At 39.4% G+C, this 27,611-nt stretch overlaps 1 protein-coding gene across 3 annotated transcripts in view; it reads right to left on the bottom strand.

Annotated features, from left to right (window-relative positions):
- The window catches only part of ZZEF1 (zinc finger ZZ-type and EF-hand domain containing 1), a 57,912-nt gene that overhangs the window by 15,416 nt on the left and 14,885 nt on the right, over window positions 1-27,611 (bottom strand). For 2 of the 3 annotated variants that reach the window (XM_030462315.1, XM_030462318.1), the window contains exons 11-44: window positions 26,957-27,105; window positions 26,015-26,126; window positions 24,754-24,969; window positions 23,768-23,868; window positions 23,274-23,443; window positions 22,394-22,527; window positions 22,027-22,097; window positions 21,460-21,574; window positions 20,688-20,847; window positions 19,607-19,728; window positions 19,410-19,520; window positions 18,646-18,812; window positions 17,959-18,040; window positions 17,120-17,321; window positions 15,506-15,654; window positions 14,906-15,146; window positions 13,873-13,952; window positions 13,012-13,105; window positions 12,006-12,522; window positions 11,207-11,371; window positions 10,106-10,225; window positions 9,118-9,279; window positions 8,343-8,472; window positions 7,912-8,050; window positions 7,531-7,696; window positions 6,745-7,007; window positions 5,791-5,966; window positions 5,115-5,262; window positions 4,492-4,631; window positions 3,780-4,057; window positions 2,590-2,764; window positions 1,962-2,094; window positions 928-1,124; window positions 206-325 (exon numbers count right to left, since the gene is read on the bottom strand). In XM_030462315.1, the coding sequence (XP_030318175.1) occupies window positions 206-325; window positions 928-1,124; window positions 1,962-2,094; window positions 2,590-2,764; window positions 3,780-4,057; window positions 4,492-4,631; window positions 5,115-5,262; window positions 5,791-5,966; window positions 6,745-7,007; window positions 7,531-7,696; window positions 7,912-8,050; window positions 8,343-8,472; window positions 9,118-9,279; window positions 10,106-10,225; window positions 11,207-11,371; window positions 12,006-12,522; window positions 13,012-13,105; window positions 13,873-13,952; window positions 14,906-15,146; window positions 15,506-15,654; window positions 17,120-17,321; window positions 17,959-18,040; window positions 18,646-18,812; window positions 19,410-19,520; window positions 19,607-19,728; window positions 20,688-20,847; window positions 21,460-21,574; window positions 22,027-22,097; window positions 22,394-22,527; window positions 23,274-23,443; window positions 23,768-23,868; window positions 24,754-24,969; window positions 26,015-26,126; window positions 26,957-27,105 (5,505 nt within the window). The remainder of the gene's footprint in view (window positions 1-205; window positions 326-927; window positions 1,125-1,961; window positions 2,095-2,589; window positions 2,765-3,779; window positions 4,058-4,491; window positions 4,632-5,114; window positions 5,263-5,790; window positions 5,967-6,744; window positions 7,008-7,530; window positions 7,697-7,911; window positions 8,051-8,342; window positions 8,473-9,117; window positions 9,280-10,105; window positions 10,226-11,206; window positions 11,372-12,005; window positions 12,523-13,011; window positions 13,106-13,872; window positions 13,953-14,905; window positions 15,147-15,505; window positions 15,655-17,119; window positions 17,322-17,958; window positions 18,041-18,645; window positions 18,813-19,409; window positions 19,521-19,606; window positions 19,729-20,687; window positions 20,848-21,459; window positions 21,575-22,026; window positions 22,098-22,393; window positions 22,528-23,273; window positions 23,444-23,767; window positions 23,869-24,753; window positions 24,970-26,014; window positions 26,127-26,956; window positions 27,106-27,611) is intronic. The other variant, XM_030462316.1, reaches the window with a different exon arrangement.

Below are 27,611 nucleotides of genomic sequence, written 5' to 3'. Positions count from 1 at the left end.
GACTCATTAAAATCAGCTCCTGCTTTGAAGAAGTTAAGTCTGCTATCTACACAATTGAGGGCCAGAGAAAGGCAGATCGAGGGAAACAGTGAAGTGAACATTTTTATGAAGAGTAATTATTCACACAAGGGCAGGGCATTGCCATAACCTTTTCATCCCACTGTGTGAAGCCTGACACTTTACAAAATGTCATTTATTTTCTTACCTCCAAGTCTCTGAGAAGCCAGGTCTTACTGAAGCCAGTTCCTTTACTACATTTCTTCACTAGAAGCTTGAGTAAACCAGACTGAAGAAAGGCAGATTGGATCTCCTTAAAACCATGGATCTACACACACAAGCAGACAGACAGATGCAAATAAAGAAATAAATACAAAGGCAACAATGGATCACAATGCTTGCAAGGCTTTATCACATGGCCTCACACAAAATTCCTGCCCAAACAATTGTAGGAATTATTTTTTCTTTCATTTCTATAAAAAAATAAAATCCCAAAATATAGATCACCACTTTAAATACCTCAACAGTACCATTTATGACACACACAGAGCAATAACTGGATGTCTGTTTTGCTCTGAAAGTCCAAAATTATTTTAAAAATACAGAAAATATCTTCAACTACATCAGAAAAAGGGGTAAGTGAACTTTACTCTTAAAAGTGTTATCCCTGTAAGTTTCTTCAGCTGAATGGTCAGCCCCCAAAAAGGAAAAGCAATCCACCTTCCAGCTCAGGCTCACAGATGCCATTTAAGGCACAGCAACATTTTCAGCCCCCACAGACAGAGGAGAAAAGGAGCCAGGTCTGAGAGAACCAAACTTCTGTTTGTTCCCCAGTGTACTCAGTCAATACCCAAGGTCCTGCTTTGCTGTGCAAGGCAGAATAGAAACTTCTCTTTGTCTATTACATGCTGTGTGTCAGGCAAAAGATACCTTAAGGGTTCTGTAAAGCCCTTTTAGAGCCAGTGACAAGACCCAAGTTGCTTCCACTGCCTCAGCATAGCTACTGTCCATGCTGGTTTGCAGCAGGTGAGTGGAGATCAGGACAAAGTGCTGGAGGTATTGTCTCAGCTGGGTCTGGGAATCACTGCCTTCTTGTCCACATTTCTGAATCAGCTGATAATCCTTCACTGCAGAGAGAAAAAACACAGCTCACTAAGTTTGTCTGAAGTGTTGTGAAACCATCTCTTACCAGTAGGTATGAGGAGGCTGAGACATGAAGACAGTCCCCACCTGAAGTACATTCTAATAACCACAGTCACAGTAAAGAGGCTGCAGAAGAACCACCTGTCTGCTTTGCTGTGGCAAAATTAAGCTCTGGAACTGAAATTATCTCAGGTTCATTGAGCCAGGTCAGGAAAATATTTCATTTTTCAGTGCAGGTTGATAATAGGTATGTTTGTGTTTGTTCTTCATCTTGATTTGCTAGTGGGTAGCACATCTTGCCCACAGTGAAAAGTCACTTCATAAAATTGCAGCCTGTTTTTTGAGCAACAACAAGGACTATCCCAAAACTGTTCAGGCTCTGAGCACCATTCCTTTATACACCAGCACCCAACTACAAAGCAGCAGCATCTGCATTTTTTCTAAATTTACAAGTCTTCCAAATATTAAGCATGTGTCTGCAAAGGCTAAGACACAAGCAGTAATCAAACCTTGAAACAGAAACAATTGCTTAAGCAAAGGCCCATTTTTAAGACTTCTGAAAATGGTCAACAGTTCCCTAAATAATTTTCTGAATAAAAATAAACTTCAGAGTTTCAAAAAGAAAGCTCCACAAGCTTTACTGTAGAAGCTTCACAATTTGTCTTAACCTATGAGCAGGGAATCAGGTGACTCATTAATAGTGGAATTCAAACGCTGCAGACCTGCACAAAGTGGTCTAGTGAATTATGCTTGTGGATAGCCATAAGAAACTGTAAGAAGATACTCTGTGATTCTTTGATACAACAAAAATGTCACAGAACCTGTTTTTCTCTTTCGGGTTTTGATGTCTACCACAACTGCCCTGTTCTTCTCAGTGAAATGCTTCAGGATGATCACATTATGAGGCTCATTAGCATTATCCATGTACACAGAACGAGTCCCCATGCACAGCACCTGAAATTGCAGAAGTTTCAGTTATGATTTGGAATGGTTATTTGTAAACACAAAATCATCTCTAGCCTCGGTGACATTTGCTTACACTTGGGATTGTATTCTTTAGCTGAGCAGTGTGCTTGCTGCCAGCTCTTTGCTGACTGTTGGAAAGTGCTAGTTTATTTCTATAAAAAACAAAACACCTACAACAACCAACACAGGCAATATATCAGAGCTATGACTATCAAGAGACTAGATTGCTCCACATCTACAAAAAGCTGAAGCATTCTAAGCTGGTTTTCTCCTTAAGTAGCACTCAGAGAAATGCAAGACAAAAGCAGCTGCATTATTCTTGACTTGATAAACAGTTGTGCAGGAGTGGGAAGATGTGAACTCTGACATTCACTGTGTTTCTTTATAAGGGATGCTCCAAATTATAAAATCCATAGTATTCAGACACAGAAACCTAAAAGCTCTCACCAATTTTGTTTCTGTTAGTACTGATTAACCACTTACCTCAGGAAACCCAACCAGCACCAATAAAGTGAAGATATTGGTGTGCTTTAGCTGGATGGGCAGTTGCTTGATGCAGTGGTCAGTGAAAGCAGCAATCACATTGTGCCACTGAGCAGAAGAGTTCAAAGATCTCAGGATATCTGCCATGGAGCTTGCCCAGTCCAGACCTACACGGCTGGAAAGCAAGAGCAGGAATTAGAAAGGTGACTCCAGACTTACTTGACACATTTTTCCTTCAAAACAGCACATCACTGTTAATCTGCCATAGCTATAGCTTTCACATCACTATTTTTTCAATATTTGAAGCTTTTTTGTCAGCTGACATAAATTCTGTTTTAATCATTCCAGCATTTTATTTGCTTAAAAGGTTTACAGTCCCAAATCAAAGTTTGCCCAGATGTGGTCACCTTGATTTCCTAATTTTAGTTTAGAGCTCAGAACCTTTCTTTACACAACAGCAAGTAGCTTGTTGCCCATGTACATGACAATGTGCTCTCTCCTTCTGGACCACACAGTCTAGAGACACTGGTCTCCTTGCTTTAAAGTCTTTGAGAAATTCCTTAACTTCAGCTGAATCTCTGGGTAGCCTGCCTTTAAATTTCCTGTGTTTTTCTACATATCTTCCCTGTAAAACATTGCTACAATGAAAAATAATACTGGCATTAGCAAACAATAACAAAATTAATCTTAGAATGCTTGGGAGCTTTCTCAAGATCTTCAAACTGGAACATCTGCCCTGCCCCTCCTTGCTGTTTCCAGTGCAATTTTACTATATAAAATCTCTATAAAATGTAAAAAGGACAGATCCAGAGCCCAGCACTGGCAATAGTTATCACATGCCACATTCCTCTCCTTTCCTGGAGAGACACACAACTCAGTGGGAGAGAATTAACACCATACAAAAAATATAGGACAGGATTTTGGTTTTCCTCAACGTTTCAAAACCTCACTTCTTCCACCATAACATGCTACAAAGGTAAGCACAGGAAATTAAGCCACTGTTCAACAGGAATCCTTCTTCTGGCAGAGATTCTCACTGCAACAAGGGCTGCAGATGTGAAGCCCTTTCCAAGATAAGGGTAGAGGTTTAAGCAACTTTCTATCGAAAAGCCCCTCTGCAGGAGGCACACACAGAAGAAAATCAGTATTAGCCATCAAAGAGTAACTAATAGGCTTAAATTTAAAAGCACCTGTCTAAACACACAGCTCCCAGACTGAACAGAAGATGAGTTGTCTTCCAGCCCTCTGGCACTGTAGAGCCATCTCCAGCAGCAAATAAATTATGTTTGGCTGAAAGGACTTTAGTCACTGCAGCATCCACTTCTGCAGGCTTAAGTCTCAGGATTAACTGGCCAAGAAGTCCCAATGTTAAATGATAAGTTTCGTTCAGGTGGCCTGCATTTGAGATTACAACCTGAAACATCAGTGGAAGGATTTGTTCCAGATTAATCAAAGACATTGTGGAGCCCTGTGGAGAAAGAAAAATCTCAGTGAGGCAGAAAAGAAAATGAAACTTTTAGTCAAAGTCATAGCACACAGAAAAGCTCCTGTTCTTTCAAAAGGGACAAAAGGAAATGGGAAACTAGGTCCCTTCTTCTGTTGTTGACCCATTAAGCTGACCTGACCTAAGTTTAAACCAAAATTGATGGTTTAAACTTCACAGCTGTTGAAGAATTAACATAGACTGCTCTACAAATAAATTAAAATCCCCTTCCCTCTCCTCCCACCCAGGAACAAGCCCTCATTCCTTAGTCATGTGAAATACCTTAAGATACCCTGATACACATTTTAGAATATGTAACCAACTGGAGCCCCTCTCCCACATTTAATTAGCTATTAGTCTTATTCATGTTATTTGTGACACCTACAAACCAACACAGATTGAAAGTAAAAAGAACTAACTGATTTGAAAGGTGGTAACATAGCTGCCAGCAATCCTAGAATCCTCTTCTGAGAGCATTCAGCAAAAACTTGTTCCTGGCTAGGTATTAAAATCTTCTCTGCTTGCTTCTGAGTTGAATCCTCCAAGAGCTGGTCATCTGCTTTGTAAGAAGTTAAAACAAAAGAAGAAAATTCTAAAAATTGCATTAAAAATTAAAGAAAAATAATGATTATAAGGGGTCTTTAAATGTTATTGACAACTGAAAAGCAAACATAAATTACAGCCCTATGGACAGATCCATTTTATGACAATTCTAACAATATAGTCTTGACCAGAATAAGACACTTAATTTCTGGTTCCAAATATGTAAGAATACACAAGGACTGTGTTAGACCAACAGGAAGTATAATCTGTGCATGGGTATGTATGGGTGGAATTCTACTCTGATTGCCAGAACTGTTTAAACTGATTGCAAGGTAGAGATTGTTCCAAGCTTGGCAGGTTTTCACAAAGCAGACAGCTCACTTGCATTGAAAGGATTTGCAAATACACAGAAATGGGTTAGCAATAAAAACATACAGCTGTTAGCTTGGCATATGAATGGATATTTCTGTGACAGGGAAAACAAGAAATAATCTTTTACCTGTTAGAGAAACATGATCATCCACAGACAAATCTGACTCTTGACTCAAAACATCTTTTTTTGCAACAACAGCTTTGCTTTCACTTCCTTGTTTTCCCACTTTCTCTCCTGCAGGAGCCTGGATTTCACTGCGAGTCTCTCCTTTCCCCTAAAGATAAAATAAAGGCAACAAAATATTAACCTACACTCAATACCTGCAGAAAAAAACATGGAAAGAAGCTGTCAGTCATCTGCATTTGACAAACATGTTTCCTTGATATGAAAACCTTTTGCTGCTTAAGAATTTCATGATGCACATCTTCAACTTTCATGCAGTGAAAATAAATGTTTCTGGTTTGCTTGTATCCTTAAGCACAAAACAGTTCTACTGGAAGGGTTTACACACTGTAGGCAACTGTAGGAAACCCACTCTCCAATTAAAAACAAGTGCTAACAGCTAGGGGAAACCACAACCCTTTCAGAAAGGATCTTTGCCCCTTCCCTCCAAGTCTTTTGTGACTCAGTTTCCTGCAAGAACATGAGGCTATGAACAGCTGGATCTACAAAACTGAACCCACCAACAAATAAAATAATTACTATTGATTATTTCTGTTGCTTATCCAGAGGAGGATGTTTAAGCTTCTGAAGGTGACACATCTAGCTGGTACTGGGGGTTCTGTAAATAATGGGTACTTACATTACAGTGTTTAAAAGAGCCTGTGCTTGCCTTCTCATCTCTTCCCTTCACAGTTTTATCACCAGGACCACCAGTTTTTGGAGCACCATCAGTGGGAGGACTGACTGGAACAGTGTCATTTTCTGAGATGGATTCACCTTCTGGTAGCATGCCAAGGAGAGCCAAGTTTTTCAGACCTGAAAACAAGAAAGTTAAAAAAGCTATTTAGTTGTTGAGTAGCAAGACAGGCAAGAAGCAGAATCAATGCATTTTGAAAGGCAACTGCAAACGTCCCCTCAAGCACTTCTTTTGAGTATTTAGTCCATCAAAAAGATGCTTCCCAAAATGTTCACATAATTCTATAGTTCCAGTAAATAATATTTTGAAGAGCAGGTGGTGACATTTTCTACCTCAGAGACACCATCAAGGTACAAGTTTTCATTAAAGAAAATGTTGCAGATACCTCCCAAAAGTGTAAATTATGAAAGGTGAATGTTTTAGTTCATGGGAAACCTTTTTTCTAGACAAAGGGACATCATCTCCAAAAATTTATAACACAAATAAGGTTAAAAACATCTCTTGCCAAGAGATGCAAGGTAGATGCAAAAACATTTTCTACCAAGTTACTTGCTTTTCTTCAATTCTTCAGTTGCCAGTAACTTGTTAGTAGAAAACCACGAAGCTATGTTGATTGATCCCTTTACAACACTGAAGAAGGAAAATAAAACAACCAAAGAGTTGCCAAGTTGCCTTCTGTATTTATGTAAGGATAAAATTAATTTTCTCAAGCACCTTTTTTTCCATTTTCCAGTGACCCTGAAGAACACTTATTGTACATTTGCTTTCTACATAAACAGCTATTCCCAGTGAAGTACACAGTGGCTTCCCCTTTCCTTTGGAAACTTCCAAGTGAGTAATCACAGACTTTTCAGCCACTTACAAGCCATTGTCTGGGTGAAAGAGGAGCTGACTCACCTTTTCCGTGCTGCGCTTTCATCAAGCAGTCTCCAATGAGCTGTATGCACTGATGTTGCAGAACTCTGGCATGATTGAGGACCTGGGAATCTAACTTCTCTCCTTCTACTTCCTCCCCATTTGCCAGATCTGCACTGTAGAGAGTCAGGGCTGCAAACAACAGCCAGGAATAGTTGTGGACATATGGCTGGATGAGCCTCTGCCGGTCACTGATGCGAATGGTCACCATGGGATACACCGTGATGCTGTGTGTGGGCAGGTGACTGAAAGGAGAAGGTACAGAAGTTCGAAATGCAGCTGCTTTCTTAATAACCCATGCAATCAGCAGCACACCACCTTTATAGGAAACTAGGAAAAGCACAACACCTTCCATAGTTTCAAACTGCAGAGCTGTCAGAGCCCCACGTCGGCAGCGCTCATTGCACAGAACCTGAACGCTCCCGAGTGCTTCTGATCCAGGAGTAAATTTCCTGGAGATCTTTGGTGTCAAGCTCTGAGACCTACACTGCAGCACTGTTCATTTCTTGTATCACGCAGGGTGGATAATTCTTGCAACTTTCACAGCAAGAGCTAGGACCAGTTGTTACTAAATTACTCGAGAGGTTGAGGAAGGTTTCCAAGCTGCAGGAATTTTTGCTGAACTGGTCCTACATCTGTGATGTTCCCTCAAAGGTCACCAACCAGGTGCAAACTTGTAGGAAGCACCATGAAAATAACTGTGCCTCCTTGCTAATTACAATTTTTCTGCCCAGTGAAATGGGTGAAACAAAGTCACATATTTAATACCTGTCAGAATACTTCTTTGCAGAATAGCATCCATAGCAAAGGTCAAAATCATCACAGACGTTGCAGTTCATTCTCCGACCTATGATAACTCCCTGGCAGTGGTCACAGGCATACTCAATGCTGACCATTTCATGGTCATCCTCATGTCCTTCAGGTTTAACTCCACCTGTAAAGAAATATATTAAGATTTCCCTGAAAATCCATTTGGATAAAAGACCTCTCTTAATTCCGTGCTTAAGGGAAGATTAAAAAAAAAAAAAAAAAAAAAAAAAGAAAGAGCCTAATTTTTCATCCAGAAGAAAAGTCTTTCACTTAATGTTTAACTTAGAAGCCACTGTTTTGCTTTTATAAAGGTCTGAGGGGGGTTTTAGTGATTCTTACCAAGAAAACAAGTTTTACACAGATCCATGTCATTGCACTGCAGACAGCGGTAGCGGTGCCAGGGTGCAATTTCATCACAGCCATCACAGGAGATGTCCACGTTTAAGAGGTCACAGTAACGAGCAACAAACATGTGCATCTAGAGCAACAAATGGACACAACTTGTTGAGCATTATTTTCTATAATTTGAGAACACTCTTGGTACACAGAAAGCTGAATAATTCCCCTGCCGAAAAAGGGTGGGGATTTCTTTCATCCTTTTATGTTTTGATGAATTTTAATTTTATTTAATAAAGTGAATTTAATTTTTGAAGGGCTACATGGAGCCAATCCATGAAAAATCACTAAGACAGATTCTCTTCTTTCCTTTATGCTTTTAGAAGTTTCCTGTTTACCCATTCTAGAGATAAATAAATGAATTATGCAGTCACCTTTCTCTGCTTCTCTGGGTCAGCTTGAGCTATCTTTTCATACCAGGTCTCAAACATTACATCCTGACATTCATCCATCCACTCACAGTTTTGCTTGTAGTCTGCAATTTCATCTTCTTCACTCCACTGACTAAAAGAAAAGCAAGACCAAAATCAAGTTGTAATGCAGCTGGGTTTCCCTTCAGTGGGACTTGGGAGACTTGTGGATTTTTGAAGAACAAAGTGCTGTAACATGCTAATAAATAACCAAAATATTGAGGACCCCAGTTTGCTTGGTTAATAATAAATGGCCATGTAGAGTCTGCTTTTTGCCTCTGTGACAAGTGCTTAAATACACACAGGGGCCCGTGATGCAAAATCAGAAAACCTGCACTTCCAAAACTGCTTTTGGTAGAGCTGACAGATCAGATGAGACTTTTAGAAAGTTTTTTGGCTTCCACATGGCTCATGTGTAAGAAGCACAACTACTATAAAGCTGCAAACTGTGTTAAAAACATTTGGTATTTATCTAGGCAAGAAACATCATTATCTCCCCCCTGATACACTGCTAAAACTAATAAACTAAATTTTATTAGTTTTTCTACTAAAAAAATGCAAAAAATGGCTGCAAAAAATCAAATAATTCAATCTAAGCCCTTGAGTACTGGCCAAAATTATGCCATACTTGTTAAGAGCACCTTTATTGCTTGTTCCAGCACAAAGTTCAGGAGTCTTTCTGGGTAAAAATGGAATCAATAGTTTATATCACATGAAAGTTGCATTCCTCCTGACTCACCAAATGACACTTTCATGAATACTTATGTTTTCTTGTGATGTACTCATAAGGAGATGTGGTAACTGAATCTCCACAAAGAAGGAAAGATCACTTGGTTCCCAGCTCATATCCAGAAGGTGAAGAACAGCTGTCTGCACACAGGATAAGGCAGGAAGCAATGATCTAAATAAAAATCAAGACAACAAAACATGATTGCTCTTCCCTGAAGATGAAATTGAATATTTGGGGATCAAGAGGGAGACACTTTACACAGATTTCCAGGCTTTCCTCTCCATTAAACTCCAGTTTATTAATGCATAAACTTGAAGAATTTAGCAGGAAGCATAGCCAGTGTAATTTGAAATAAAAATGCTATCCTTATGGATTTAGTTGAGGCAGAGCTTATGTTACAGCCTGAGCATTAGCAAGAGTCTGTCTCTTAACTGCAGTACATATTTTTTTTTATATTTGCAGGAATTTGCTGTCTTTGAAACCTTTGCCACGTTCAGTTGAAGCCAAACAAAGGCCTTGGAAATTATTAGCAGGGGGACAGACATTATAGTCACAAAATTCTCATTTGTCTAGGACACTCAGCTACAAATCCCAACAATTCAACTCAATTGTTACAAAAAATAAGCTTTACATGTAAAACATTACTGCAAAATTGTGGTTTTCACTGTGACATTACTCTTGCCAAAATATTCCACAATAAATTTGCTACTTCTAGTATTTTATTACTAAGCTTCAGAAATATACTGCAGAGTTATAACTACAGAATGCCATAAGCCAAAGTCAAAACAGTGATAAATTTATTGTACTCCCTTCATAGCATTAATAAAAAGATAATTTGGCATTTTTGACCACAAGGTCAAGATTCCTTATTTAGATCTGTAAGTAATGCAAAGAGAAATTTAATTAAGGCATTAAACAGTAAATAATAAATGATAAAAGGTGAGGAAGAACAGGAAAAAATATATATCATGTAAATGATGTAAGAAATGTGCTGTACCTGTCATTAATGGTACTAAATCCCTTCACAGAATTTACCAGGAACAAAACAAGCTGATAGTAGGACTCTCGAATCTCTTTGTGCAGCTCAGCACCACAGCCCTCCAGGTTTCCAAAGTAGCTAGAAATTAAAAAGACTCAGTTTAGCAGCCTGGCATCCACTGCTACACTTTGCAGTGGGCCCTGTGCAAATTTTACAAGCAGACAATCTCTTACACCTGCCCTACAGGTGGGAAGGACATTAGTTTTGTTTGAAATGGAGTTTGGCACATTTGAAGACAAATGCCACCCCACAATACACATTGGTTTGTCTTGGTATCACATCCCAAGTTAGGAAAATTCCTGAACATACAAAGATAAGCAAGACAAGTCAAGTAAAAGCTTGACTCCCAAGATGTAACATGCACCATTCTTGGAAGTGAGTTCTTCTGCCAGATAGGTATTAATTTTATGCACAGACTAAGTTCACAAAAATTATGAAGAGTTGATGCTCCCTAAGTACTTAAAAGTTCAGTGGGTTAGATCACTACAGCTTTGTTGGACAAGGAAAAAACCAACCCAGAATTAGAAAGGAACAGAAATAAAGGCAATAACTGAGGATTCTACATATACATATGTGATACATATACCCAAAAAAAGACAAAACCCAGAAACCAAAGTATACCCATTTCTGATTTTTAGAATTTTTATACCTGGCAGTTCTATCTACAGAGAGGTGTTGATGCACAGTGAACACATTTTCTTCTGCAGCTGCATAATACCATCATAAATCAATTATCACACAGACTTAAGAGCTTTCTGTCCATGTGATCTGGTTGGAATTGTAAAGAAATTTTTAGGTATTTGTACTGTGATTCAACCACACCATACCTGCTGGCATCAACAGCTGTACAACTAAAGCCCACTTGAAAATATTTATTTTTCTTAAAACGAAGCCTGCAAGATATGCATGGGAGTGTAAAAGCTAATCCTCAGGTCATAGTTTTATTATCTATATGGAATAAAAAGCAGTGACTTCTAACTTTTTCAGTTTACACCACTAGGAGAACACAAGGCACAAGGACTAGACACATGGCTGAGAGTTGTCTACATAATGACTTACTTGGTAAAATCTTTCTGGCAGGCTAGAAGTTCTAAGAGAAAAAGCACACATGGTGGATGAAAACAGTGTGGCTGCCCAAGGGAGTCCAGGCACCGGCGGATTGTCTTGAGCACTTCCATGATGCTCTGCCCTTGGGCTTTTCTCAAAGCAAGAACCTTTAAAACACTAAAGAAAGCAAAAAAAAAAAAAAAAAAAAAAATATCTCTGAGGACTTGAAAACATTGTGCTTAAAATAATGCAAATAAGTCACAATTCAAGAAGTGCTTAACTAGTTATGTAGGAGTTTGGTATCACACTTCTCAATTTTATTTCAGCAGTTGGAGTGAGTGCTAAAGCTTCAACCAGAATCCCACACTTCCTGCACCAGTCCAAGGTTTAGAGGCTAAAATCAACAACTTGAGAACTGAAAATCTTTTTTTTCTTTTACATTTTCAGAACTAATGAAAGATGCAAGAATTCTCTTTTTGACATCAAGGATTTCTAGTATACCACATCCTCACTGCTTGTAGGAGAGAAGCAAAGTGCCACTGCAAACAGACCTTAGGGAGCAAGAGAAGAAAGAGCCCAGCAATTTTTTTTTTCCCATTCTGAAGTTCTACATGGCAGAAGTGAACCAAAGGAAAGAATACTCTGAGCCCCTGCATGGTAGGGAGTAACTTAAATTTGATCCATAAATCTGACAACAACGTACAAAATTATGTTCAATGCCTTCTTGCTGCTAGAACGTTTTACTCCACCTGAAAAAGTCTGAAGACAAGTTTTTGTATTGTATAACTGGCAGCATTTCCAGTTTGCTTACCTTTCATGTGAAAGTGACTGATCCTTTATAAAGTCTAATACGTTTTTCAATAAAGGATATTTCTCCTTCACAGTAGGCACAGCTTTTGGCTCTTCCATTGATCTGAAGGACAGCAGCCTCAGTCTGCCCCTGCTGAACTGAGATTTCCGTGTAGGAGTGGAAGGAGGTGAGGATACTTCTTCATGCTGGGAAGCTGTGTTTTCAGCCACCTTACTATGAAATGCAGATGTTTCTTCTGTTTGGAGGAGGTCTGGAACTTGTTTCATCTTCAGATCAGCTTGTGCCATTTGGCCCCCCTCTTTTGAAATGGGATGAGTTGCTTCACTGGAAGACAATGAGTGTGCTGCCTGGAAGTCTGTGTCCACAACAGAACCTTTTCTTTGGCTTTTATCACTGACATAGTGTTGGATGTCCTCAGGATCCTGGGAATCCAAACTCTCTGAAGCAGAGTCTTTCGTCTTTGCTCTTACAGGCAAAAAATTCAGTAACAAAAGGCTCTTCTGCATACAAAGTTTTGCTGCAGCAGAAAAATTGGAAGAGTGAGGATAATAACAGTAAGATGCAAAACTTGCTATCCCCTGCTTCTTGTTTCTTCTAAGCCAGAACAGCTGGAGATTGCTGTTTATCTTATTATGTTAATCATGACACTATCAGTAACTTAATTCTAGATTTCCATATTTGATTAATCACAATGAACCATAATAGTCAATGCACACAGTAGTCAACAAGAAAACATTTAAAACTCAACAGCAATTCTAACATCAGTTAATTGGGGTAACAAGAACAGATTCATGTAAGCTCAGAACCTTCTCATGCACTATTCTCTGCAAAAACAGCAGAACACAAACCCAGACAGTTCATGTATTGCACAGTTGCTTATTTTTTAGGTCTTAAAAAGTAACCCCAGTTGCTAAGTTAACTTTTACAGCAAGAACTGGAAGACTGACAAAGCAATGCTTTACCAAACTACCTGGAATGTTTTTACAGTTGGAAAGGCAGCACTTACCAAGAGTTTCTGGGTTGACTTCACTTGCTTCTGTGTTCTGCTTCTCCTCTGTATCATTTCCCCTGCCCATCAGGGATTTCTGTTTCATTTCCAGCTGCAGAGAGGATGTTAAAATAGTTAAAATACAGACCCCCTGCATATCTACACAGCAAGGCAGTATAGAGATGACATCACAATAAAGGAACTTAAAGTCAAAAAGATGACAGTATTGACTGTTCCCTACTGCAGAATAAAAGACCCAGTAGTCTACAAGAGCAGTACCTACACTATCAGAGCAGATAACAAGCCTCATACCAAGATGCTCAAGGTTTGTAAGCTGAGATCCTTCACTGTCTTATGATTGGATATGTATCAGCCCTAAAAGAAAAAGAAGGCTTCCCCTTTATCCCCACCATCCATGAAAAGATACACATTTAGTCATGAGATAAGTCTCCACAAGCATCATGAGATAAGTCTCCACAAGCATCATGAGATCAACCAGCAAGCACTGAGAGATGCAAATATCTCTGAACTGAAGCTGTCAGCCCTGCATTACTGTGAGAATGATGGTTAAGACAGATTTCTTTCTATGCTAGACCTCTAACTGCTATGTAAAAATCTTCCTAATAACACAAATTCAACTGATTTTGAGCCAAATTCAGTCCAAAATACACATAATGACACAAATGAGCCTAAGGGAAGGGAGTGTAAGGGAGCATTTACATGTTTGAGTTCAAAGTTTAAAAGTGAATACGTGTTCTTCCTAGGTGAAAGTAGTTGACCTAGAATCAATGAAAGAAAACCTGGTTCTACCATAGTCCTTAACATTGCATTGTAAATTATTGAGGTAAATGACATAGATACCCTCCTGAGTGATCTTACCATCCATATTCTAATTGAATCAGCCAGGGAATACACTTGTGCAAACTCATCACTCAAAGGCACCTTGCCTCCACTGTTGACTGAAAATGAGAGAAAGGAGAGTCCTGTTTATTCACAGCTCCATTAAAACTTCACCACTTAACTAAAACCATGCTAGAACCTCCCCTTCATCTCTTAGACAATACTTGGAATTATGCTTGTAAGAAAAATAGGGAATAAAAACTATCAACTATCATAATACATAAAATTAAATACATAAACTGCACCTTGACAGAGTTATTTGCAAAGCTAAATTATGAGTATCTTATCTTTCTTCTCTCTTCCCAAAAGTGATGCCTGCAGTCATGGAAATAAAAACCTCTCCCTACACATGCAAATATTACTAATGCAAACTGGTATCAGAATAATCAAGAAATGCTTAGTATTAACTTGAAGCTCTACAGATGTATTTAGTTATCTTTTTTTTTCCCCTCTTTTTGTTCTGTGCTATGAATTTCCAGAATGGACCTTCAAGGTCAATTTACAAAAAATAAAGACCTGACAAAACAGTTTTTATCAAAACTGGCCTAACAACTAAAAAGACATTCCTATTTAGGGTCCTCCCTCTCCCATTTATTTCCAACCCCCCTTTCCTCTTTCAGCACCTCTTGTACACACTCCCCAGGTCAACACAGGTCCTGAAATAAGCCTGCCCAACAACACCAATAGACAAAGCTTTTAACTAAGTAGTAGGATAGATTTTTGCTCCACCCTTCAATATTTTCCTGAGGTACCCACAGCTTTCAGTCTTCCTCAGCAAATGAAATCAACTGGCAGCCAGAGGCAGTGACCAAAGGCAATACCCACTTGGGTGGGCTGTACACTCTACAGATAAGGCTTAGGTGGTCTAACTAAAGGCTGACCTCTTTTTAGAGAATATCTTTTTAAAATCATCACAATAAACTGATTTTTCAAAGCTTATAGACTCAGCTCTAAGACAACCTCTTACAATTTTTAAGTCTTCATTATTAAGATAGTCTAATATTAGAGTTACCATATTTTTGAAGCTTCTCATATAAATCTGGAGTGAGATACACCAAAGCAGCAAATGTTGAGTTCACAGCTTGATCAACAGTAGAACCAGCAACTATATCTGTCTTTGGGGTCTGTTTTTTACATGCCTGAATAAGTCCTTTGAAAAGTTCAGATTTTTGCCCACTGAAATCCTGGGCAGGATCTGATTTTGCAAAGTCGATGAGAAAGTTACGGCAGTCATCTTGGTGAGAGCTCCTAGCCTGGAAAGAAACACCTACTTTAATATGATCTGAAAAATAATTGCAGCTCATTTCTACAACTAAGTCAGCCTGGAAGCTGACCCAGTGAAAGACATCCCTGTGCATGGCAGAGGGGTTGAACTAAATGGTCCCTGAAGGTCCCTCCCAACCATTCCATGACTATGAAAATGGACACGAACCAAAGGGCAAGAAGAGCAGCTGCTCTTCTCCATATCTGAGTTAAACAGGGCAAGTTAGAAAAACTGTATTGTTATACAGCACAAGAACATGTGCTTAAGGAGGTTTCAACTAATTAAGGCTGCATGAAACTGTGTGACAGAGATGCCATGCCAGTGGAAGCAAAGGTGTGGTGTAAGTACCTCTGTTTTATCCTTGTGGAGTCTCCTGCTTTGAATGGCTCCCAGGAGTGCCTCAGGACACATCTGATGCCTGAAGACAGGTTTCCACAGAGGAGAATTAAGAACTGATGTTGCTTTCACAGGAGGCAAATCTGCCTCACTACCTAAATCTGCAAGAAATCCAGAAGAGAAACATCACTTACTAAATATTTTCATCCATTCTTACAGATTAATGAAAATGATAAATGTTGAATATCCAGTAGGGGGGAAAAATAAAGTAAAGGTAATGCAAATAGACTGAAAAAGTAATTTAGCAGCATTCTCTACCTTCTGTTCCTCTAAAGTAGTGCAGAAAACCAATATGCAGCATCAATACTTTATCTTTCAGTGACATTTTTATATTACATTGTGAAAGGACTTTAAATTAAACATTTCCACTGTATTTATAACCATAGAAATTCTCCAGTTTGCAAAAGACTTTAAAAGATTTTTACAAAGCAAGAAAATACTCTATGATAAGAACACTACAATTAGTTCCCTAAATTCCCAGGTAAGTACCTGCCTGATTTTCCAAGGTAAGTACTGACTACCTGATGGTAGCAAGATCTCTTGAACTTTGTTTAATTTCTCCAAAACTGTGAATGAATTCAGATTTAAGGAGATAGCCAGAAGCATTCTGGCTTTGAAATTAAAGGATTAATTACTCCTTGTTTTTCTTATCTCACATTTTTGTATTTTAATAAATTCCAGTGACCCAAATCCCAAGTGTGCTTAATTTCAGGAATTAGGCAAACTTATTTGACTGGACAAACTATGATATTACTTCATAAACGTAATCCAGCTTAGTATGATTATTTTCCTCTCTTCCTAATATTGGCTTCTGAGTACCAGAAAAATCCCAGTGATCCCTGGGACATTTTCAGAGTATTCTCACAGAACAGTGGTCAAGCTTGTTGCACAGAGGTTGCACAAAAAACTCAACACAGCTCAACGACCAAACTCAGTTGAGCCGCAACCCAGCGATCGCCCCATCTTCAGAATGCAGAAGGCACTTCATAGAATCATAGAATGGGCTGGGTTGGAAGGGACCTCAGAGATCATCAAGTCCAACCCTTGATCCACTCCCCCCGTGGTTCCCAGCCCATGGCACTCAGTGCCACATCCAGGCTCTTTGGAAATATCTCCAGACACGGAGAATCCACTACTTCCCTGGGCAGCCCATTCCAATGCCTGATCACCCTCTCCAGAAAGAAATTCTTTTGAATCTCCAACCTAAACCTCCCCTGGCACAACTTGAGACCCTGCCCTCTTGTCTTGCTGAGAGTTGCCTGGGAAAAGAGCCCAACCCCCCCCTGGCTCCATCCTCCTTTCAGGGAGTTGGAGAGAGTGATGAGGTCTCCCCTGAGCCTCCTCTTCTCCAGACTGAACACCCCCAGCTCCCTCAGCCTCTCCTCATAGGATCTGTGCTCGAGTCCCTTCACCAGCCCAGTTGACTCCTTTGGACCTGCTCCAGGACCTCAATCTCCTTCCTGAGCTGAGGGGCCCAGAATTCTCACAAGGGAATTGGAAACATAAGCTCCTTGCACCTTCTCTTTTGATGGTACCACACCTTTTGGAGCCCCTCAGAGCACTCACCTCGTAGGGATTTCAGGGCCATGCTTCGGGAAGCCAAGCGCCCCATCAACCGGGATACGAGGAGCTGCAAATCCAAACCCCAAGAAACGGCGACGTCGGGGAGGCCGTAAGCAGTGACTGAGAACTTGTAGCCCCACTCATTATTACTGCTGTCAGAGTGAAAGAGAAACTGCAGCCGTGGGCCAGCCTTAAAGGTCACTTTCTACAGAGCAACAAAACAGTCATTTTGCCAAATGTAGATGACAGGAAGACGTTTCAGGGTCATGAATTTCCTTCAGCAACTCGTGTTTTTTTCAGTATTACGTTCTGTCCATAACAGAGCTAAGTTCCCCCACCATCTGAATGAGAAGCCCACAGTTCTAAGCAGGTAACATTTCTACTCATTAGCTTCATGAGAAATGTATAGATAATTAAGCTTTAGAAGTTGGAGCCATAAAACAAGCATCCCATATGAGCAGATGTCACTGAATAAAGGGTATTGCTGCAGGGAGCACTACGCCTGTCTCATGATGTAAAAAACTGTGAGGGCAGTGTCCACCCTTTTTCTACTCTTTTTCACTCTTGTAGCTACCGGCAGTTAAACATTATTATTAATTTCCTTTTTGAGTGACTGCTCCTTTGAGAACAGCAACAAAGAAGGATTCTTTACTCACTCACTCCTTCTATTGCATCATTTCAGACTTTCTTCCTCACCTCCTGCCCCCCACCCACCCTTGAGAGGGAATAAACACACACCCATGGAAGCACACAACCTTTTAGACAATAAGTTTTCCAAAAGAATCATAAGAATTTCCTCAGATTGGTTGTATCACTTGGTTGAGAATTTGAAAGGTGCTCACCTTAGGCCACTTCTCAGTGCCAACCTTTGTATCGTAACGAGTTTTTGCACCTCTGGCATCAGTAAACTCCAGATAATCATACCTGTGAAAATTGCAATCATTACTTCCAAATTTACTTCTTAAGTTTTGGGGGGAAATGCTTGCTTTTGGAATTTCACAAGCACTCCATCTCGGAGTACCCAGTCACATCTTTTTGAACCACACCTGTATTGCTGCAGATGACTGCTAAGGAATTTATTTCCTATTTCAATACAATAAAAGCAATACAGATCTGCTTTCTTGCAGAACTTTACCAACCCTTCAGAATTGGTAATGGGTGCTAATTTTAACAATCTGGCAGTTTTTTTAGGCAGGAGCCTGACATGTTACCAAAAGAAACCAAGCCAATAGTTTTCTCTAAAGAGGGCAGAATAAATACCACAAGCAGAGACTGTGCTGGCCACAGCAATATTACAAAACAGATCCAGGCCAAAGGAAGCAAAATTCATATGTACAGCACTTCTGCACATCTGCCAAAAGTGGCTTTCAGCATGAGAAGTCATCCAAAATGATTTGTTTAACATGCAGGACAAGAGAGAAACTGAAATAGCATGCTTGGACTGCAAAAGGTACTCCTTGCATATTCCAAGACGAGTTGCCCCTCTGTACACAGATACTGGAATCTAGCACAGCACAAGATTAAATTACCTCCTTTCAGTTTCACATTTTTCATCAAATTCCACCTCAAAGTATGTTGCCCCATGACACAGGAAGACTGAGACTTCATGGCAATTATTTTCATAGTTATGAGGGGATTCCATTGTCCATGTTCTCAACACTACTGGCTGCTCTTGCTGCCAGCTTTCCATTTCCATCTGTAGAACAAAAATGCAGTCTTGAGATTAAAAAGTAAAGCATTTAAAAAAAAGAAATATAAAATTGCAACACTAGATTCTTGTGACTATCCTTTCATGCTGCCAGATGTATATACAAGGTAGTATTTCACCATACACATTCCTTGATAATCATGGGGAAAGAGGAACTTGTAAAGCAAAATTCATCTTGGCTGCCAGGGAAGACAATCTCAACCCAGTGGTAACACTGAGTAAGTCTGGATAATTAATGCAGATTTAAACATCTACACTACAGGCATCCAGACTTTATATGCATCACCACAAGCAAGGAAGCTAAAAATGTTAATTAAGCACACACTATTTTATTCTTTCACCCTCAGAATCCCTCTTCCCTATCTCCCTTCTAGGTTTCTCATTCCAGTTGTACTTTCTGATCACTATGCTCACCTTCCATATCATTACAAATGTATTTCTAGCTCTTCACTCAATAGTTCATTACACATCCCATGCTTTTAGAAGCTCTGCAGCTCATTTCAAATGAATCATCAGAGTTTTTAATGTCTGTCTTGCAATTTTACTTTTGCCTCACTGTACCTAACTGAGTCTGTATCTATTTACCTTATGAGGTTCACTACAAAGGCTTTTCAGTGGTTCTATCAAAGTGCTGAATTCCTGTAGCAGAGTACAGTATGGAATGTCTAAAGTGCAAAAATCCAACAAGAAGATGACCTAGGAGGAAACACAAGTGTCATGAAAATCCACATCCCCGTGGGCATGTCCCCCAGGAACAGAACAAAATCCCCATGGTCACTTACCAGCTGACGAGTTGCCATAGCAAAGACAGAGTTACTTATTTTTTCCACTATTGTTTTGCCACTATACTGAGATAAAAGTGACTGCAAAATCGTTCTGATATTTGACAGGAACTGGCCCACATCTAAAGAGAAAAAAACAAAAAACAAACCAAGAACAAACTCTTAATAGCCACCTTAGGGATTTGCTATCACAATCACTTAAAGTGCATGGTGATGTGCACACAGAGGGACAGCAGGAAAGGCACCTGCTGCCCCAAGCAAGTGACATTCAGGAGTGAAAATACTTCAGAGAAGTTCTCTGTGGTATTTCTATTGTGGAAACAATCATGCTTATCAATGATATTAAAAAAAAAAAAGATGAGTGATGGGTAATGTAATCAAACACACCCAGATTGTTTCAACAGTCTCAGGATATCCAGTAGCCTCCCTACACAGCTGAGAAATGCAGGCAAGCAAGGCTAGGAGTTTTTAGGTACAGCCTTTCCTCATTTTTAAATACAGGACAGGAACACAACAAGCTTATTTATACACAAATGTCATAAACATGAAGGAAATTTACATAGTTACACCTGCATTAGGTATTTGGCCCTATTAATTACTCAATACTGAGCTCCTGCATTTAAGAAAAAATAAATAAGACCAAAACACTGTAGCAAAACACCCCTTAGAAGTGCCCAGCTTCTTAAGTTTTTTCTTCTGTTGATCACAAACATCTAGGAAAATCCATATCACCACACAGGAGCTTATCAAAATAAGGGACATCTAAAGAAGCCAAATTATTCAAATGAAACTCTGCAACTGTTGTTTGGGTTCCACGGATTTTTTTTTTCAGTATTTGACCCCAAAACTAACTGAAATGTTTTCTGAAGATTCTCCCAGTGGAAAATTATTGTTAGAGATAAAATTCAAATTTCCTCAGGATGTCTACAAATTCCTTCCTAGAGACTACGAATGCTGTGACAGTTATGAATGTGCCTCAGACAACCACTGGTGAACCCTTTTTATTCTGCAATTTCCCAAATCACATTTTTAAGCCCTGTAATGCACCATGCTTAATTCTGCATTCAATCCCAACACTTACAGTTTTTGAGTATTTCCACTGCAAGATCCTTGGTGGAATTTTCACTACCCTTAAGCTGCAGGTAGCACCATGAAAGGAGGCTACCCTGAACAGACCAGAATAAGGAAGACAAGACTGTGCCACTCTCTTGCTGTGCAACATCCAGCATCATCATTTCACACTGAAAAATAAAGAATATAAACAAAAGGACATCCTTCTCTGCTGCAGAATGACATAAGAAGTACTAAGGAAACTGTGATGGACATTATCATCCCACTCATCCCACAGAAAAAGATTAAATCCAACTGACAAGCAGAATATAACAACATAAAGCAATTAATCCATTTTGGTTGGATAAATCACAATTTAAGTAGGAATAGCTACATAGGAGTCTCTCAGGGTTCTCAGAACATTTGTTTTTTTACATTTGTAAATGCCCATCCTGCACTTACACCTCCCTCAGAGGCATGACCTGTTCTAACCTCTCCATCTGGGATGACTATTTCTGCTTCCTAGTGCTGCCAGGGTGCCATGAAGTCTTTTCAATGCTGGAAAAATTCAATGTGGAAAAATTCCTTGTCTTAAACATGACTTATCAACCACTCTGAAACATTAATGCTTAAAACATTTCATTTGGTTGCAAAGCCTAATCCTACAGACCTGAATAACCATAATTTTTTTATCCAGCAGGACAGGAAAGCTGATTAATTATCATCCATCTCAGGCATGCAGCTCATGTTTGAGTGCATACAAAAATCATGGGAAAGATTAGGAACAGTGCAAAGGCAGTTACCTCTCTTGCTGCCACCAGCAGAAGGGTTTCCATGACTGACAGCACTTCATTTATACCAAAATTGGCAGAAACTCCTTTCTCTGGTAATAGTAAGAGGCCACCTGGATCCTGATCACTGCAAAACAAACATCTTCTTACTGACCAACACCAAGCATTACAGTTCCAAAATACAAATTTAGTTATCCTTGAGACAAATGTGTAGAGATCCTACTGCATCATTACTATGAAAATCAAGAGTTTGGGTTCTGATGACTCTAAACTGATTAAATCAGTACCAATAATCACCATGGATAAATAATCACTTAAAAAATTGGAAAACAGCCCAGGAGAAGCCTATGAGCAGTGTACAATGAACTCAGCACCACCTGTAATTCTTGGACATCATCTTATATAGCTATTCAGTTAATAAGTTTCTTAAATAGTAATAACATCTTTTATAAAGCTAAGTCAGTTTATTATTTTTATAGATTTTTTTCCATGGGAATTACATTTCTAAAATGGATTAAATATGAATTTATTAGCAGATGTGGGTATCAGACAATTCTTCTCAATTTCAAGACCCCTTACCTGAAGTGGGTACACAAGGATCTGAAGGCAAGATGAACAGATTGCTTATGTTCTTGCTCAGTGATGTTTTTCTAGAAAAGGAAAAAGATTTATTTTTACACGTTCTGTTTCCCTCCTCTGTGAGAAAGAATTGTAATTTCTGCATTCTACTATTCATTTTTGGCAAGAAAGGCAGGGTTAGCTCCTCTTTCTTTGGATAAGCTGCAGAGAGAGAGAGGGGGAAGGGTAGAAAGAAGCAAAGAAAAAAAGGATTTTTACTTTAATGGGACATAGTACACATTATTTGCCAACAAGAACTCAGATTTTTCCCCTTTTCTGCATAAAGAAAGCAGGTACTGAGCAATCAATTTCTCATTTAATGCTTTACCATCATGGTGAAGAGCTGGTGTCTCCTGGTTTGTCTGTCTGGGAAAAAGATTGCTGCTCCACTGAGTAAGGTGTTCTTAACTTCCTCTTTTAGCATTTTCATGGGCATGAAGCTACTGTCCCCCATATCCACTACTGCTCATAAAAGAAAAAAAAAGCAAAATTAAAGTTCAAATTAATAAATTAATACTCCATCTAATGTGCTAGGCATGACTGCAGTAAGCGTGTTCTTCTGCACAACTTCAGGCCCTTATAATACAGAAAATGAAGGGAAACTTTTTTAATCTTAGTACAAAAAAATTTCCAATGTTATATTTATTTATCAAGAAAATTAATTCTAGGAGCTTCAGACTTGACAGCTATCAAAGCTAGTGAAGTTTTCAAGATATGACAGATTCTATACAAACTGGTTTATCTCTAGCTTGCTTTTCAGGCAATTAAAAAAAATCTACTTGAATAAAAAGGGCACCATCCTATTTCCAATTAAATCTACAGTGTCATTCCCATTCTCTTCACTGGCTCCAGACTCTTCCCTGTAGGCTCCTTGTAAGATTATTTCTATTGATATGAAATACTAGAAATAAATGCACTCCAGTAACACTGCAGTGAGAGAATCACTTTCCCTGCTGCTTCAAGCAACTGATACATTTAAAATGCTTTCTATTGCAGCTGTTTCCAGAGCACAGAAAGGATATAAAACCATTTCATGGGGTGAACTCAAGTTTCACTGTGATAGACTAAAAAGCTCACTCTGACCTGAAGAAGAAACCAAGGAACTGACTTGGCCTCTAGGGATAAACATCTTTTAACTATTGTAACACACTCATAAACCAAAGCAGACAAAAATGTAAAAATATATGTAAATTGTAAATGTAAATTACCTTCACACAAATGTCTATAAAGCTCTTGTGCAGCTTCAGTGTGACCAGATGTTTTGCTCTGAGAAGTTTCTTGAGGTTTAGCAGTTTTATTGTCTCCAGTAAGTACTGAGAAGCAGCTCTGGAGAAGCTGCAATAGCAATGTTTGAGCAAAGATACATTCTTCCCTTGGGCTGTAAAAAAGCATAAAACAAACAGAACAAAAACTAGAAAATAGAATCTTCTGGGTTCAAAAGAGCATGCTATGAAAGTTGCTACCTCAGACATATGAAAGACAAAAAAACCCCCATAGCTACCAGCTAAATTAATCTACATCTAAAGTTTCTATATGCTATGATAGTTAAAGCCCCATATGGCAGCAGTAGGAAAATGTTATTTATGTAAATGATGTCGTTTAGGGAGAAGAAACTGCTCCAGCTAAAGCAAGCATACTTTATTTATATATATACACACACACACAGATTAGTGCTGAACCACACAGTAAAGAAGTGACTTACTTTTGGTGAAGTTTATTATAAAAATTCCAGAACAGCTGCAAATCAAGGCCTGTGAAATCTAAAAATGACTTGTATTTTAATCCACTCTCCTTCTGCTGAACCTTAAAAAAGAAAATGCAGGATTGGAACATTAACTCTGTACAGGACACATTTCTCCAAAGTACATCCCTGAGCACTGGGCTGAAAGCAGCCAGGTCTCCTATCAGTTTGCAGCTACCATGAATGGCAGTGGAAATTCTTTCATGGATATTTCAGTGCCTAAATGTGACAGACCCTGCTGAAAACTTCCCCTTCACAGAGCCACTAACAAGCACTCTTCCTCCTCTTTTCAGATGTTTGTCTTCCACCACCAAAAGACCTCACCACCTCTACCTCTTGATCTAATTTGACTGAAATAATGGCCACAGGTACTGCCTGTGGCTCAGAACTGAAGCTGAAAAAGCACAGATGCAAAGGCTGGATGAACAAAACATGGTTTTGACACCTGTCCTCAGAAGCAGTGAGCACCATGCTGGCATTCACCAGCACACATCAGCTTCATACACCTCACACTAGATGTTTACAGAATTATTTCAGATAAAAGGAGGACATGGTTTAATCTATGCAATTTTCTTGCTACCTCTCTCTAAGTGCTTTTCCCCATCCCTGCTTCAGAAATAGTTACATTATCTAAGAGACAGTAGAGCATCCTTCTGCTCAATCTGTTTCATTCAGCATAGGAACTTGGTGCTGGAAAATGGTGCTTAACTCTCTTCTGGACCCAAAGTCAGCATAGTCCTAGTCAGTGTCAGTAAACATACACAGAATGCTACTTTTCAGAAACTTTTTCTTTTCCTTCACAGCATGGTTTTGACAGTTATTAGTACCTAACAATGAGTAGTACCTAGCAGCAAGATTTTCTTTACCCAGCCCCAATTCCACAGCCTTATTACTTTTAGAGTGGCAAATAAACGCTTTAAAAAAAAACCACTAAGGAGTAAAAATACCAGGTCCTGTGCCAGCTGCTGGATGAAATGAAGTGTCTTCAGGAGCAGAGTTGTGCCACAGACTGTCTCATCATCAGTTTTTCTGCACTGCAAGCAGTTCATGCTGCTGCTGGGCTCATCCCTCATGGGTCGCAGGTAGCCAAGAACACTCAGGCCTTGGACCCCCAAGCGCTCGGCGCTCTCTTGTCTGGTACACAGGAACTTGATCATCAAGTACTAAAAGGATAAAAACACAGCACAAGATTTGGTTTGAGAAGTTACTATAAATTTGGATTTTTAAAAAATATGACTGCACATATCAAGGAGACTGGGAGGGGGAGGGTGTATATTCTCTGTCAATCACCCCCAGGAGTTTAAAATGCTGAGGCTGAGATTCGGGCTAAGCTTGAACTCTCTCATTTCCAAAAAAGTCAGTGTGATGGTTCTGTGACCTCTACAAGCATCTGCAAAGTTAATGAATTCATCATCAGTTCCATTTATTCTGCATCCTCTGTTCCTTGGCTCTAGAGTTACAGCATTTTTCAGGTTAAAAAATTATTACCTGTGTTTAAAAGCAAGCAGAGGAGCAATACTGAAAACAAACTTTTGTGCACTCTGTCCACAGTGAGGTACAGAATGCAAAGCTGAGGGAACAGCAAGCTCTGCCAGGCAAATGTACTTGGTAACTCTGCACACTCAGGGACTAAGGGTCACCCAGACACCAGCAAAGGTCTAAACAAGCAGGGACAGTTTTAGAAAAAGTCCCAGTTGACTTAGAACTGTGCCCCCACTTCTGCTGATCACCACAGTGTGAAAAAGGATTGAGGAACTATGCAACAGCTGACTCCAGAAAAGAGAGAAATCCAGGGTGTGAAAAAGTCTCCTGCTTAAGCACTACAAAACTCATATGCTGTCACTCTTGAAACAGCAAAACCCCACAACCCTCAAGGAAATCAACCTGAGAGAATTGCCCAGCAATTGCCCCCTAAGACAAAGGCTGCAGAACATTGCTCTGAAAGAATAAATGCTGTAACTATGTAGAATATAATTTGCCTAGATATTAGAATAAAGCAACAATCATGTCATACTTTAAAAAAATATTTCCTCATGATAAAACCAGAGCCTGTGCATTATCACATAAGTTTCCACTACATTCAATGCTGAAGCACCACTTAGCCACAGCCACCCATGTGCATATACAGAGAAAAAGAAATAAACCCAGAGCACAGCTACCAGATCATCCTTTTACCTATAAGGCCAATGGATTTTCATGGTATCTTACTTGGGAAATTCTGCATTTCTGCATTCTGACATCAACTTCATCCCATTCTTCTTCCACTTCAAACCAGCCAATGGGATCATCATCTCCCAAATCATCAGATGAGCAACTGCTTCTATATACAAAAGAACATAACAAACTTTGTAAAGAAATAGTTGAAAGACACAGCAGAGCTGTTGATATCTCACAACAATATTTTAACATGTTATGGCTGTAAAGATGAGACAGAGACAACAGAAAGTTATTTAAGAAAGGCTAATTAATATACAATCTTAGAATTTTTTCTGTCATCAGTGATCTGCACTTCACGTAGAAAGTTTGTTTTATCCCTTTTGAAACAGCTCTTTAAATCACAGAATTTTCAGAGTTGGAAGGGACCTTTAGGATCATCCAGTCCCAACCCCCCTGCCAGGGGCAGGGACACCTCCCACAGCTCAGGTTGCTCAGAGCCCTCTCCAGCCTGGCCTTAAAAACTCCCAGAGTTGGGGCTTCCACCACCTCTCTGGGCAACGTGTGCCAGGGTCTCACCACCCTCATGGGGAAGAACTTCTTCCTAACATCCAATCTGAATCTCCCCTCCTCTCGTTTGAATCCATTCCCCCATGTCCTATCACCCCCTGACATCCTAAATAGTCCCTCCCCAGCTTTTTTGTAACCCCCTTAAGGTACTGGAAGGCTCTCCTCAGAGTCTTCTCTTCTCCATACTGAACAATCCCAACTCAAACAATCCAAAACAACCCAAATCAAGGGGCTGAAGACAACAGCTTTTTACATATTTCTTTAAACTCATCAAACTGAGGTTCAGTAAAATCAAACAAGTAGCCACTAAATCATGCATTATTTTTAAGTCATTCCAAACAATCCTCACTAGTTCAAGTAGTGCTGCAAGAAGATCTAATATGCCATTTGTCTTCCAAGCACTCATTACAGAAAGCCCACCTGTACCTGTTTTTTAAAAACTGTTTGAATTCCCTCAGCTTCCACCTGTCATAGCTCTCAAATCTTTTGAAATGTTCTTCTGCATGGAACTTTGCTGAAGCACTGTTATAGGCAAACACCAGCCCACACTGGGCCCCAATGGCACCTCTTCGGACCTGGAGAAGGAAAACCACAGAAAGGTATTAAAAATATGACAGTAGAAGGTGTTGCTTCCACATGAAAAAGTTATGGGAAGTAAATATCTCTGGAATGGCACTTTTTACCCAAAGAGAAATTCAACACTTTGAGAGAAGGGTTATACAAACCTTTGTAACCCACTGAACCTTCAGCATGTACACAGTTAATATTTGCTACATTTATCACCCAGCCAGCACCCTCACCTTAGCTAAAGTTCCACAAAAATAATTCTCATTTACACTGTACACTGCTGCTTTATTTTAAAAACGAAACTAAGATTCTGTATCTCTGTACCATTACACCACAGAACAGCTTAGCTGTCTCACCAGCTCGTTAGAATTTACTTGTCAGAAGTCCATCCATGTTCAGTTCTCACTGACACTGAAATACATATCCTTATTCCAGGAATTAAACTACTGCTTTGCCTTAAATAAGTAAATTCAGCTGCACAAATCTCACTGAAGTTTTGTCCCAGCCATGAGAT

Source organism: Calypte anna, chromosome 19, assembly GCF_003957555.1.
Source record: "Calypte anna isolate BGI_N300 chromosome 19, bCalAnn1_v1.p, whole genome shotgun sequence".
Classification (NCBI taxonomy): Eukaryota; Metazoa; Chordata; class Aves; order Apodiformes; family Trochilidae; genus Calypte; species Calypte anna.
Note: the sequence above shows the minus strand (reverse complement) of the source record. Positions and strands in the feature narration are given on the sequence as shown.